This window comes from Oncorhynchus gorbuscha, linkage group LG11 (assembly GCF_021184085.1).
Source record: "Oncorhynchus gorbuscha isolate QuinsamMale2020 ecotype Even-year linkage group LG11, OgorEven_v1.0, whole genome shotgun sequence".
NCBI lineage: Eukaryota > Metazoa > Chordata > Actinopteri > Salmoniformes > Salmonidae > Oncorhynchus > Oncorhynchus gorbuscha.
In genome coordinates, this window is record NC_060183.1 from 52518986 (window position 1) to 52534735 (window position 15750).

General features: G+C 42.9%; 1 protein-coding gene across 3 annotated transcripts in view; it reads right to left on the reverse strand.

The window, feature by feature from the left end:
- Positions 1–15750, reverse strand: part of LOC124048912 (myosin-IIIb-like) — a 58191-nt gene that overhangs the window by 29695 nt on the left and 12746 nt on the right. For 2 of the 3 annotated variants that reach the window (XR_006841326.1, XM_046370085.1), the window contains exons 4-8: positions 11050–11152; positions 6098–6200; positions 5735–5891; positions 4671–4773; positions 4263–4388 (exon numbers count right to left, since the gene is read on the reverse strand). Coding sequence is in view for 2 of the 3 variants with exons in the window: in XM_046370085.1 (XP_046226041.1) it covers positions 4263–4388; positions 4671–4773; positions 5735–5891; positions 6098–6200; positions 11050–11152 (592 nt within the window). In the remaining variant the exon portion in view is untranslated. Of the gene's footprint in view, positions 1–4262; positions 4389–4670; positions 4774–5734; positions 5892–6097; positions 6201–11049; positions 11153–13825; positions 14204–15750 lie in introns of all 3 variants that reach the window. The other variant, XM_046370086.1, reaches the window with a different exon arrangement.

Consider the following 15750-nt stretch of genomic DNA (forward strand, 5'->3'; position numbering starts at 1 on the left):
ATTCTAGACCCAAACTGTTAGACCTATATCCATCCTGCCCTGCCTTTTTAAAATCTTCGAAAGCCAAGGTTATTAAACAGTTCACCGACCACTTCGAATCCCACCGTATCGTCTCCACTGCAATCTGGTTTCCAAGCTGGTCATGGGTGCACCTCAGCCACGAGGTCCTAAACAATATCATAACCGCCATCGATAAAAGACAGTACTGTGCAGCCATATTCATTGACCTGGCCACGGCTTTCTACTCTGTCAATCACCGCATTCTTATCGGCAGACTCAATAGCCTTGGCTTCTCAAATGACTGCCTCGCCTGGTTCACCAACTACTTCTCAGACGGAGTTCACTGTGTCAAATCGTAGGGCCGGTTTGCCCGGACCACTGGCAGTCGCTATGGGGGTGCCACAGGGTTAAATTCTTGGGCCGAATCTTTTCTCTGTATATATCAATGATGTCGCTCTTGCTGCTGGTGATTCTCTGATCCACCTCTACGCAGACGACACCATTCTGTATACTTCTGGCCCTTTGGACACTGTGTTAAACCTCCAAACGAGCTTGAATGCCATACAACCCTACTTCCGTGGCCTCCAACTGCTCTTAAACGCTAGTAAAACTAAATGCATGCTCTTCAACCAATTGCTGCCCACACCCTCCTGACTAACATCACTACTCTGGACGGTTCTGACCTAGAATATGCGGACAACTACAAATACCTAGGTGTCTGGTTAGACTGTAAACTCTCCTTCCAGACTCACATTAAGCATCTCAAAACCAAAATTAAATCTAGAATTGGCTTCCTATATCGCAACAAAGACTCCTTCACTCATGCTGTCAAACAAACCCTATTAAAACTGAATATCCTACCGATCCTTGACTTCGGTGATGTCATTTACAAAACAGGGGCCTGTTATTGTCCCCAGCACAAGGTGCACCTGTGATCATGCTGTTTAATCAACTTACAGCCCCCAGCACTCTACTCAGCAAACTGGATGTAGACTATCACAGTGCCTTCCGTTTTGTCACCAAAGCCCCATAATACTACCCACCACTGCAACCTGTATGCTCTCGTCAGGTCATCTATAAGTCTATACCAGCACATTCCCGAGGCCAACACTTAAAACCTTTTTTATTTTTATGTATTTAACTAGGCAAGTCAGTTAAGAACAAATTCTTATTTTCAATGACGGCCAAGGAACACTGGGTTAACTACCTTGTTCAGGGGCAGAACAACAGATTATTCTTTTTTTTTTTTTTACCTTGTCAGCTCGGCGATTTGATCTTGCAACCTTTCGGTTACTAGTCCAAAGATCTAACTACTAGGCTACCTGCCGCCCCAATTACTCTGTTGGCAATGACTGGAACGAATTGCAAAAATCACTGAAGCTGGAGTCTTAGATCTCCCTCTCAAACTTTAAGCATCAGCTGTCAGAGCAGCTTACCAATCACTGTACCTGTACACAGCCAATCTGTAAATAGCACACCCAACTACCTCATCCCCATATTATTACATACCCTCTTGCTCTTTGCACCCCAGTATCTCTACTTGCACATCATCATCTGCACATCTATCACTCTAGTATTAATGACCTATTTATTGCCTACCTCCCTACATTTGCACACACAGCACATAGATTTAATATTTTTCTTTTCTATTATATTATTGACTGTATGTTTGTTTATGTGCCACTCTGTTGTTTTTGTTGCACTGCTTTGCTTTATCTTGGCCAGGTCGCAGTTGTAAATGACAACCTGTCTCAACTGGCCTACCTGGTTAAATAAAGGTGAAATAAATACAAATAAATCACCCCTGCTGTTAGAGCTAGAATCACCTCAATAACCAGGATCTGTGAAGTTGTTTTTAAAACTGGGCAAAGGGCAGCTGATCCTACGTCAGTTGGAAGTACACCTAGCATTGTGAGCAATACCTCTCCATTCAACTCCAAATATAGCCCCTCGTGACCTTTTACAAGCACTGTGTCTTATCTGAGCTGGCCAGATGTCGGCTCAGCCCACCACCGCCAGCCTGCCTGCCTGGGAGGCTGCTTATGGGGGAGTTACTGTGGAGGAGGGGGCAATCATTCACCTGTTTAAATAGAAGGTACGCGTATGTATGCACACACACACGCCACTATCACCTGTGGATCTGTGCATCTATGCATAAACTAACGGACACAGTAGAACGTTTAAATATAATGCACATACACACGCAAACTAGTTGAACAGCACATCAAGAAACACACACCCCTTTCGCTAAAAAAAGGGTCTACACTGTGTCTCCAGGAGCAAGCAGCTGCCCATGTTAGAACGGTCCATGGTCATTATGTGAGGACTGTAGCAATTAGCGCAACAATCCCCTTGTTTATTTTACTATGAATGCTCTGGACTGACAACACTAGTTTTTCCCCCAACCGTAGTCCCTGGACACCTCTCTTCTGCTGTTTAAACCACTATAATGGATCAGTGAAGCAGCCTAAGCTGAGAGCTCCTGTACATAAGTATGTAAATATACAACTTCCTGACTGTTGCCAAGTTAAAATATCTGACTGGTGGTATTGACTAATGGAGTTGCTGGGCTATTGGCAAATGTATTTGTTTGTTTGGATTGGCTAGCTAGCTGTCTGGCTACGCAATCATTTTAAATGATGAAACACAGCACCGGCTTTTTGTGCCACCTGCCCCGGTTTCTAGAAGGCTGTGGCCTGCAGTGTGAGGAGATAAGAGGCTCGCCTAGTCTTCTGCCGCTTTAACAATTGCCGAAGCTTCACCCAGCTGGTTGCTACAATTTCGTTAGTTAACAAACCAACCTACCTACGGAGGAGGAGGAACAGGAGACAAGGTGCCCGATGAAGAGCTCCGGACCAGACTGATCTCCCTCCATCCCGCTACCATTGCAGCTCCCGCCACTCAAGCTAGGCCTACTGCCCTTCTAACCTTTCATCTGAAGTTGTGGAAGACCATCGTCCAATAACTACCAGAACGCTATAAGTTTATTTTGTAAGGGACTTTGTAATTGTAATGAAAGGCACTATATAAAATATATATATAAACACAACGTGTAAAGTGTTGGTCCCATGTTTCATGAGCAGAAATAAAAGATCCCAGAAATGTTCCATATGCACAAAAATATTATTTTTCTCAAATTGACCACAAATTTGTTTATATCCTTTAGTGAGCATTTCTCCTTTGCCAAGATAATCCATCCACCTGACAGGTGTGTCATATCAATAAGTTGATTAAACAGCATGATCACAGGTGCACCTTGTGCTGGGGACAATAACAGGCCACTCTAAAATGTGCAGTTTTATCACACAACACAGATGCCTCAAGTTGAGGAGCATGCAATTGGCATGCTGACTGCAGGAATGTCCACCATTTCATGTTAATTTATCTACCATAAGCTGCCTCCAACGTTGTTTTTGAGAATTTGGCAGTACGTCCAAATGGCCTCACAACCGCAGACCACGTGTAACCACGCCAGCCCAGGACCTCCACATACAGCTTCGTCTGAGGGGGGAGCGTCAAAGTATTTCTGTCTGTAATAAAGCCCTTTTGTGGGGAAAAACTCATTCTGATTGTCTGGGCCTGGCTCCCAAGTGGCCCACCCATGGCTGCACCCTTGCCCAGTCATGTCAAATCCATAGATTAGGGTCTAATTTCTTTCAATTGACTGTAACTTACTAAAATCTATTATTATTAGTCCAACACATGGACTCTTCTACTGTTGGAACTGTTCTTGAAGTCTCTCTTTTGTTATGTCAATGTCAGGGATGAAACTATTAGAGGAAAACAAGCTAAATGTGAATTGCCTATTTGGAAAACACCCACAGGTCAATAAGGAAATTGTAAATGTTAACAGACAGTTGCTTCTGTAATTACTGTACTTCAGATAAAGGGAACCGTTGACAAACAAGGACAAAGGTGAATAAATTGACAAAAAGTACAAAGGTGAATTCATGGATTATTCATCAATCCATAAACATTTTAAAAAAAAGATCATCCTCAAGTTGGTAATAATTGAGACAGTATCTAAACCATGGCTCTCCAACCCTGTTCGTGGAGAGCTACCGTCCTGTAGGTTATCTAGCTCAACTGATTCTAGTAATTAGCTGGTTGGTAAGCTGAATCAGGTTATAGTAACTGGAACGAAAACCTACAGGAGGGTAGCTCTCCAGGAAAGTTGGAAAGCCCTGATCCAAATCACTTTCCGGTTCAGTAAAATAAGACGGGAGGAAAGAAAAGGAGAGGAGGCTGTAGAGTAGACTCACGGCTGTGGCTTTGAGCCAGCCCATGGACTTGTCGGTGACCCTGAGAGCGTCGGTCTCTGTGGGCTCAAACATGATGTTTCCCAGAGAAAGGATCCCTGCTAGAATGGTCATCATGTCTACCTTCTCCTGATGACACAACATATACATATAGATCAGTCCATTTTTGTCAGTCAATCAATCAATCAATCATCAAATCAATTGGTCAATTATCTTTTGGTTAATCAGCTTATTCATCAACCCATTCGTTTATCGGTCAATCAACCAATTAGTCAAACATTAAAGTACATTCAGATGTTCATGGAGAAAATGTGAAATCCCAGCCCATGGCAATACGGACAATATGAGTTTGCTTTTATGACCGATATACTGTAAGAGGATGAGAAAGATTTTTCCAATGAGAGGTCTTACCTGTTCCTCAAATCCCACCATGTCCATGGCGTTACACACCTCACTGTACTTCTCCCCCCATTTCCTTACGATGTCCTCCGAGCCATACCGCCCATTCAGATACCTGACAGACACAGCCACAGAAACACATTTATACAGATCTGATGGGTGAGCACAGATAACTACACACACATAGGCTTCAATATGAAGGAATGAGGGTAAATACATCATATATCTCTGATAGACAAACACTTTGAGGCTTCTACATAGGTGCACTGCATTGTAAAGGCTGTACAACATAGTAGGGCACCCACTATTGTAGGGCACAACAACTACATTGTATGGTAGGCCTCTACAAACACCACATTGTTTGAATAACTAGCATTTCACTCCAGGCCTGTTCAACTGTCAAGAAGAAGAAGTGAAATACAAGTAGCATATACACTGAGAACTATGTGGTCGCTACTCGTATAAGCCATGAGAACCAAAAAAGAGGAATATTAGCCCTAGATAGAATAGTTTCAAAACAAACACCTTGGTTTATGCCAGGAAAAAATATGAATTACTTAGACACACTTAGGTACAGCTTGAAAATGTGATAAGAAAGTGACAAGAAGAAAATACGACATATTGTATCATATTATATGAGTTATTACAGGAAGATAGTCAGCTTAATCAGCTTGGGCTCCCAAGTGGCGCAGCGGTCTAAGGCACTGCATCTCAGTGCTAGAGGCGTCACTACAGACCCTGGTTCGATTCCGGGCTGTATCACAGCCGCGATTAGGAGTCCCATGGGGCGGCGCACAATTGGCCCAGCCGGGCTAGGCCGTCATTGTAAATAAGAATTTGTTCTTAATTGACTTGTCTAGCTAAATAAAGCTTGAATTTAAAAAAAATTAAGTCAGTATCCCACCCTGCAGAGAACATTACAGTAAGATGACATCATGGCTATTAGTGATTATAGAGAGTGTGTGAACAATGACACCTTGATGACAGTGTGGTATTTTTGAACTGATTCCCAGACCACACTCACTATATGCTGTTGAGGAAACGTTGCAGAGTGATTACATCACAGTCGGACCCACCTGTACTGCGTGGGGTCCAGGAGTCCATACATGTCTTTGTCTTCCGGGGTGATGCCCGCCAGCATGCAGTAGAAGATATGGAAGTTCCTCTCGCCCTCATCCTGGTGGACCACACGAGACTTCTCCAGGAGGTACTCGTTGATCTTAGCTCCTTTGACTGTTAGATCACAGCACCATACACATACAGGTTCAGTGTTACAACACATTATACGGTAAAATAAGTCGTCCTGCATCCGAATGTCTTTGTCGTATCAATGTAATCCCCACGTAATTCACAGGAAATACTTTCTCTCGCAAGTGTATAAATAAACTCATTTTAACATAAGCACACGCCAATAGATGATTCAAAAACTTCACACACACCTGAGGAGTTGTGGAAGCGCAGCTGAATGTACTTCCCGAAGCGACTGCTGTTGTCATTCATCACAGTCTGGGCATTGCCAAAGGCCTCCAGCAGAGGATTCACCTAGAAATACCATACAGTACAAGATTAGTACAGCTCCAGAACTTACATGATAGTGATCCTAAATGGGGCCAGGAGTTTGCCGTGACCAAGCCCGAATCATAAAGACATAAATAGATTCTTGACATCCATTTGCAACCTTCCATGAGGCATCAACAGTACTAGAGTAATTCACTAGCCGTGTGCCTGACGACATTACATCAGAGAGAACATTGGCCAGCTGTCACACGAGGCTAGGCATCAAAACACACCGAGGGTTTATTATCTGATACACAGGGGAGAATTAAAACATTGTAGTGTGGACGCAATACAATATGAAATTCATGACCAGTGTCTCTTGTTTCTTTACTAGAAACAACCTTTAAGGTAAAGGCTGTGTTAATATGAAACCCCAATACCAGTGCAGCAACATCAAGAGTTCTCCATTTTGCATGGAGGAAATGAATACCCAAGACAAAGGTCATTGGATTAATTAGGAAATTCATTATATCTGACACCTCAGGAGAATAGAGGAAGTGGAAGTTGAAAGTAGAAGACAATACATGCTCTTATTCAGGGACAAACAGCAGGCTCATTGTAGCTGTAAAAATAAATGGACATCTCCTTTTACTCGATATTACAACTCATGTCAGTGTGTTGAAATCTAACAGGCCATTGGAATTGATGTGGTGGTGAGGACTTAACCAGTGAGCAAAAGTTACCAGTAAACATACAGAAGAATGCAGTAAGAGCACTAGACTTGTTTTTTCAACAATATTGTTAAACAAATTGTAATGCAACCAATGTCCTAGTTGGCTGTCCCCACAATGAGAGGATCGCATGCTGAGATAGGACTTGTTTTTTCAAACCAGTGGCAAATCAATGACACAGGACATCCTGTCAACATACAGTATGTCACCCTTATAACTTCACATCTAAATGCTCACTTCCTCCATCCCTTCAATTACACGGCCAACTGTTGAGAACAGTTGACTGATCCATATTTTGGATCAGTCAAGTAAGGTTGTAAATACTATTTACTTGTTCCAGGGAGCACCTTTATAAAACATAATTGTTTGGTGTGAACAGTGAGTTATGAAAAATAGTTTGTAGAATTTGCATTATGAGTGTTTATTTGGACTCGGAGAAGCTAAGTTAGTCTCAAACTCATCAGAAGAACGCAAGAGAACAGCACGAGGAAATGGAAGATGTAAAAGTCTGGAAAATGTGTTGTTTTGACTGCTGGAAGTCTCTGTGCTCCCTCTACGGCGCTTCCAATTCTCCCTGCTGCGCTCAGCAGACACACAAAAATGTGTGGCATAGAGAAAGTAGTGACTTTGAACATGTGGTCATCTCTGGCAAAGCATATTTCCATTCTTACTGTATGTTGTCTAGTATTGGTCAGTTAAACTACATTTCCCACTCTTCCAAAAAGGTGTAGAATACTAGAGAGAACATGCATCTGTAACACTTCCGTGTAAGAGAATAAGTAGTGAATGTACATGGACCTAGTACTACAGAATACTGACTTAAGAAATACTGTACAAGATAATCAACTCCATATCTACTCTAATCACATCAATACTGTATGTACCCTTGAATAACGTTAGTGTAATATAAACGTTTTGTCAAACACAGGCTTTCGCTGAACCCTAGCTCATAGCCAAGGAGCCAGCCAATCACTCCCACCAAGTCCCAGAGATACAATTCCCTAGAAAGGCCGGCAGAATTTCCCACACTTCAAGAATTTTCCTCAAGACCACCGGTCTCATCTCCTCTCGTCTCCCACAGAGAGCTTCTCGAGCGTGAGAGAGGAGAGACCAAAGAAAGACATCGGTCATGTCTGTTTGTTTACCATTACACTCATCACAGTCGGGACTCCAAGAGGATGTAACAGGTATGATATTTAATTTGCGTTTCCAAAATGGTGGGAAGGAAGTTTCTCTTGGGTTGTGGCAGAAAACCAGACACATGACCAATTAATGAAAAAAATATCAGAATTGGGCAGCCTTAGGGCCAACTGAACTTGCCGAGTCTTGCCTGTGGCAAACAATAGGCAACCGGAGACTAGTTCCTACGAGAGGTGTGCAATGAACTGAGGTCTATGCTAATTGGTTAATTTCCCAAGTGTGGGTCTCTGCATAGTGCATGGTGTGCTCTGTTTGTTGGAACAGAAGTGTGAACACTGGGGCATCAGGTAATCTAACCTGTTCAAGATTATTATAACCTCTAGAACACACACATCTTTATCACTGCTACATCTTCTGACTAAACAGTGGGCAGGACTATGATAATACAACAATCAAGGCCATTTTATTTTTAATGCAAACATTAAAAATGTTACATGTCATGGTTTCTCCTCCATAAAAGCCACGTCAACCTGAAGGTGGGACCGTAAAAGAACAAAGTAGGACAATAAATGGCCCTTTTCCCACTGAATGACTCACAAAAATGGCTGACTCACAGACGTTGGAATGAGTGTTCTGAGCAGGTCACGAGTACCCGGCCAACCCTATATTCATCTGCACACAGAGATGAGCATCAAGGTGGTGATGTCATCAAGGTGTGATCACACATCCTTCATGTGCCAGTGCTACGGTTGCTGTATACAAGTTGACAAACTGGATCAGTGTTTGGGGCAACCTCATTCAACGCCCATTCAGCTATGCTCGAGGCAAAAAGAAGAATGTTCCATTCCATGTTCATTTAAATTGAGGTATGAGAGCAAGCCTGAGGTGTGGTAGAAGGGTTGTGTCGAAATCAATCTACTCTGTTAGCTGCAGTATCGGTCTCCCATATCTGCAGCACCCAACCCAATTGTTATTACTCTTATTTGTCTGATATACACTGAGCATACAAAATATTAACATGACAAATCAAAATCGTATTAGACCTTAGTGAAATGCTTACTTACGAGCCCTTAACCAATAATGCAGTTAAAAAATATATTTGTACAATTAATAAAAGTAACAAGTAATTAAAGAGCAGCAGTAAAAAAACAATAGCGAGACTATATACACAGGGGTGTACTGGTGGAGTCAATGTGCGGGGGCACCGGTTAGTTGAGGTAATATTTACAAGTGGGTAGAGTTAAAGTAACCATGCATAGATGAGAACAGAGCGTAGCAGCGGCGTAAGAGAGGGAGGGAAGGGGGTCTGGGTAGCCATTTGATTAGGTGTTCAGGAGTATTATGGCTTGGGGGCAGAAGTTGTTTAGAAGCCGATTGGTCCTACACTAGGCGCTCTGGTACCGCTTGCCGTGTGGTAGCAAAGAGAACAGTCTATCAACTAGGGTGGCTGGAGTCTTTGACAATTTTTAGGGCGATTCTCTGACACCACCTGGTATAGAGGTCCTGGATGGCTGGGAGCTTGGCCCCAGTGATGTACTGTGCCGTTCGCACTATCCTCTGTAGTGCCTTGCAGTCGGAGGCCGAGCACTTGCCATACCAGGCAATGATGCAACCGGTCAGGATGCTCTCGATGGTGCAGCTGTAGAACCTTTTGAGAATCTGAGGACCCCCCGTCTCCTAAGGGGTAATAGGTTTTGTCGTGCCCTCTTCACGACTGTCTTGGTATGCTTGGACCATGTTAGTTTGCTGGTGATGTGGACACCAAGGAACTTGAAGCTCTCAACCTGCTCCACTGCAGCCCCGTCGATGAGAATGGGGGCGTGCTCGGTCCTCTTTTTCCTGTAGTCCACGATCATCTCCTTAGTCTTGATCACGTTGAGGGAGAGGTTGTCCTGGCACCACACGGCCAGGTCTCTGACCTCCTCCCTATAGGCTGTCTCATCATTGTCGGTGATCAGGCCTACGACTGTTGTGTCATCGGCAAACTTAGTGATAGTGTTGGAGTCGTGCAGTTATGAGTGAACAGGGAGTACAGGAGGGGACTGAGCACGCACCCTTGAGGGGCCCCTGTGTTGTGGATCAGCATGGCGGATGTGTTGCTACCTACCCTTACTACCTGGGGGTGGCCCATCAGGAAGTCCATGATCCAGTTGCAGAGGGAGGTGTTTAGTCACAGGATCCTTAGCTTATTGATGAGCTTTGAGGGCACTATGGTGTTGAACGCTGAGTTGTAGTCAATGAATAGCATTCTCACATAGGAGTTCCTTTTGTCCAGGTGGGAAAGGGCAGTGTGGAGTGCGATAGAGATCGCATCATCTGTGCATCGGTTGGGTCGGTATGCAAATTGGAGTGGGTCTAGGGTTCCTGGGATAATGGTGTTAATGTGAGCCATGACCAGCTTTTCAAAGCACTTCATGGCTACAGACGTGAGTGCTACGGGACGGTAATAATTTAAGCAGGTTATCTTAGTGTTCTTGGGCACAGGCATAGAATGATCAGGTGAATCCAGGTAAAAGCTATGATCCCTTATTGAAGTCACTTGCTCAATCCACTTTAAATCTGTGTAGATGAAGGGGAGGAGACGGGTTAAAAAGCCTTGAGATATGGATTGTGTATGTGTGCCATTCAGAGGATGAATGGGCAAGACAAAATATTTAAGTGCCATTGAACAGGGTATGATAGTAGGTGCCAGGCGCAACGGTTTGTGTCAAGAACTGCAACGCTGCTGGGTTTTTCACACTAAATAGTTTCCCATGTGTATCAAGTAGGGTCCACCACCCAAAGGACATCCAGCTAACTTGACAACTGTGGGAAGCATTGAAGACAACATGGGCCAGCATCCCTGGCTCAATATTAGGAAGTTGTTCCTAATGTTTGCTATACTCAGTGTCAGTGAGTGAGCATTATTATAGATATAATAGAGCTCTAGCTTACTGGCAATATATGTTGCTCTGTGTTAGCATTAGATAAGAAAATTACAAATGTCTTTCTTGACATATATTGGGGTAGGTATGAGGTCTTACCTGTAGTATCTGTTGCTCCAGCTGAGAGTTGGCTCTGCACAGCTCCATGATCTGTCTGAGCAGCAGCTTGGTGCTCTCCGTCTTTCCTGCTCCACTCTCCCCACTACGGTCACGGTAAAAAGACTCCATTAGAAATAACTGGCAGTGTATCATTTGAGTTACGTAGTACGTCTGTAGTATGACATTGAATATAGACATGATCAATTTCTCAAATGTAAAGGGGGAAAAGAAAAAAAACAGTGTATTGCCATCATACACAGACTACCAAGATACAGAGCGCACCACTAATATTGGCATGCTTGGTAAATATGAGCAAAATGGGCAGTGATTTTTTTATATTATTGTTTAACATAATTAACATCTCTGAGTCTTCTCCTATAATGAGTAATGAGGTTGGAGAACACATGGCTAGGAATCTGAGACCATTCCTCTATACAGAATCTCTCCAGATCCTTCAGATTCAGAGTTCCACGCTTGTGGACTCTCCTCTTCAGCTCATCCCACAGGTTTTCTATGGGGTTTAGGTCAGGGGACTGAGATGGCATGGCAAAACCTTGGTTCTGTGGTCAGTGAACAATGTGTGCTGATTTGAGGTGTGCTTTGGATCATTGTCCTGCTGTAAGATCCAACCACGGCCCAGTTTAAACTTCCTGGCAGAGGCAGTCAGGTTTTGATTTAATATCTGCTGGTACTTGTTAGAGTCCATGATACCATGTATCCTAACAAGTTCTCCAGGTCCTTTGGAAATAAAACAGGCCCAAAACAAAGATCCACCACCATACTTCACAATGAGGATGTGGTCATTTTCTGCATGGATATGTTTCTGTCTATGCCAAACCCACATCTGGTGTTTGTTTCCAAAAAGCTCTATTTCGTCCTCATCTGACCATAGAATCCGGTCCCATTGAAAGTTCCAGTAACATTTGGCAAACTGTAGGCGCTTGAGTTTGTTGTTTGATGACAGCAAAGGCTTTTTTATGGCAACCATCCCAAACAACTTGTGGTTATGTAGGCGTTGTCTAATTGTAGTTTGAGACTTTCTGACCCCAACACCCAACTAACGTCTGCAATTCTCCAACTGTGATCCATGGAGATTTTTTGGCCAATCTAACCATCCTCTTCACTGTGCGTGGGATCATATAGACACACATCCTCTTCCTGGGCGATTGTTAACATCTCCAGTTGCTTTAAACTTCTTAATTATTCCCCCGATATTGGAAATGGGCATTTTCAACCGTTGAGCCATTTTCTTATAGCCATTTCCTGATTTGTGCAGCTCAACAACCTTTTGTCACACATCATTACTGTATTCTCGGGTCTTTCCCATAGTGATGGATGACTATGGAAACTTGGCCTGTCACATCTCATTTATATACCCCAGTGAAACAGGAAGTCATGGCTTAACACTTAAGGATTCCTAACCACTCAGGTGAACATAAAATATGAATGCGAATATACTTCAGTTAGATTTTTACTCATAAGAATGTGGCACACAGAAACTTTTCACATTTATTTGAATCATTACACTTCAATTAAAAGGTTAGATTTTTGTGAATATTTTGAATGAAAGACCAAGAGGACAAACAGCAGACATTTTCTTCACAGCCCGTTTTGCTCATATTTACAAAGTGTGCCAATATTAGTGGAGGGCTCTATATACACCTTTTGAACACTGTGACTGTAAGATTAAATTTGGCACAGATAACACAATATCACTACAATATCAGCTCAGAACGTCATCCTACCTTTTCAGGTTTATAGTGACCAATAATTAGAAAGACATTTGGCAGCCAAATTGCAGGAGCTTGATATGTCTCTACCAAATTCATAAGCTGTACACATGAGTAATACTTGAAAACCAGTGCAGGGTTTTGCATGAGCAATAGGACTTGCAAATGTGCACTCTGTTGATGCCACCATGCTGCTTCCTGCCAAGGGGAGAAAGCCAAGCATGGCCTAGGGCTTTTGTGATAAGCTCTGATTGCAAATGGCATTTTACTAATAGATGTTTAGATAGACCTTTTTTCATTTCAATGCTGGGCATGTTTCCATGACATCGTCGCTGGTTGTTTTTCCAGTATAGCCTCAAGTTTTGACTTTCTGCATGATGTTTGCTTCAGAACTCTCTACATTCCCCAACTGCAAGCCCAAGAACTCCATTCATAGTTCAAAATCCTGGGAGAACTGACAATGCCTGGCTGTTGAATGAATTACTTCCTTATCCCATTTACATTTACATTTACATTAGAGTCTAGACTCCATTGCAACTCTTTAGCATGTTTATTGTCTCCAATGAAATGAGACAAACATGTTATAAAATAGATATTTTACCTATGAGACATACATTCCCTTTGTCGGACCCTTTCTCATTGTTAAAAATAGAGGTGTTATTTACTAGCTAATGTGTGGGTATACCTATGCATTTAGGTGGGTGTTCTCTCCCTATCATTGTATAAGTCATGGTACAGTAAGTTGTCAATCACATTCGTTCCTTGTTACCACAAGCAACTATTGGCCTCATCCAGCCCCCCACCCCCCCACCCTGACCGGCTCATCCATCAGTGACAGCGCTGTAACACGGGACGACTGGCCCCATTCAACCACTGCGGAGGCTGCTGGTAAGCATGTGCTTGAAAAAACAAAACAGCCAAATACTATACAACCAACAACCGTACACAAGTCCTTCCAATCTTGCATTCATGCATTTATATAAAGCACCCCTCTTTTCAGATGGATCCACGAGCTTCCATGCATGTGAAACAGAGCAACATCTCACCTTTATTGTAGGTTCTATATGGTTTCAACAAAAGCTTATCCATCAACCTGTCACGCTCAACAGTTTCCCGTGTATCAAAATTGGTCCACCACCCTACGGACATCCAGTCAACTTGACAACTGCGGGAAGCATTGGCGTCAACATGGAACAGCCTCCTTGTGGAATGCTTGACTCCTTGCAGAGTCCTTGTGGAATGCTTGACACCGTGCAGAGTCCTTGTGGAATGCTTGACACCTTGCATAGTCCTTGTGGAATGCTTGACACCTTGCAGAGTCCTTGTGGAATGCTTGACACCTTGCAGAGTCCTTGTGGAATGCTTGACACCTTGCAGAGCCCCGACGAATGCTTGACACCTTGCAGAGCCCCGACGAATTGAGGCTGTACCGACGGCAAAAGAGGGTGCAACTCAATGTTAGAAAGGTGCTCCTAACGTTCTGTACACTCAGTGTATATCCTGTAAACGTCTGCAATACCAGTTCTGCAATTTCAAGAACATTTTATCTTAGAGAAAAGGGATAAGACGTGGCTTTTGACAAACATGAATGAAACATTAACATGAAGGTTGCATATGTTTCACTTTCATGGAAATGACTAAGTGAAATTGCAGTATTAAAATCCCTACACCTACATTTAAAAAACAGGAGACGCTGTAGCCTGCAGCAGGGGTGAGCAAACATCCGCAAAGTACAGTACAAAATATCCTCCACTATCTGTAAATAGCCCACCCATTTTTACCTACCTCATCCCCATACTGTTTTTATTTACTTTTCTGCTCTTTTGCACACCAATATCTCTACCTGTACATGACCATCTGATCATTTATCACTAGTGTTAATCTGCGCCATAAAGGATGGCTGACGTTTGATTGGCTCGGAACCAACAGTGCTATTTTGTTTGTTTTTTCGTTTGTTTGTAACTTATTTTGTACATGATGTTGCTGCTACCATCTCTTATGATCGAAAAGAGGTTCTGGACATCAGAACAGCAATTAATCACCTCTAATTGGACAAATAACTTTTATTTAATTAGTCGGATGGGAAGGATATACTCCAAACATCCGAACAGGCCCTCATCCCCGTCATTCGCTGGAGAAAGAAACTGAGATTTCACAGAAGGAGATCAAATCAAATTTTATTTGTCACATACACATGGTTAGCAGATGTTAATGCGAGTGTTGCGAAATGCTAGTGCTTCTAGTTCCGACAATGCAGTAATAACCAACAAGTAATCTAACAATTCCAAAACTACTGTCTTATACACAGTGTAAGGGGATAAAGAATATGTACATAAGGATATATGAATGATAAGTAATGAGTGATGGTGATGGTACAGAGCAGCATAGGCAAGATACAGTAGATGGTATAGAGTACAGTATATACATATGAGATGAGTATGTAAACAAAGTGGCATAGTTAAAGTGGCTAGTGATACATGTATTACATAAGGATGCAGTCGATGATATAGAGTACAGTATATACGTATGCTTATGAGATGAATAATGTAGGGTAAGTAACATTATATAAGGTAGCATTGTTTAAAGTGGCTAGTGATATATTTACATCATTTCCCATCAATTCCCATTATTAAAGTGGCTGGAGTTGAGTCAGTGTCAGTGTCAGTGTGTTGGCAGCAGCCACTCAATGTTAGTGGTGGCTGTTTAACAGTCTGATGGCCTTGAGATAAACAGCTTCTTTCAGTCTCTCGGTCCCAGCTTTGATGCACCTGTACTGACCTCGCCTTCTGGATGATAGCGGGGTGAACAGGCAGTGGCTCGGGTGGTTGATGTCCTTGATGATCTTTATGGCCTTCCTGTAACATCGGGTGGTGTAGAGGGCAGGTAGTTTGCCCCGGTGATGCATTGTGCAGGCCTCACTACCCTCTGGAGAGCCTTGTGGTTGTGGGCGGAGCAGTTGCCGTACCATGCG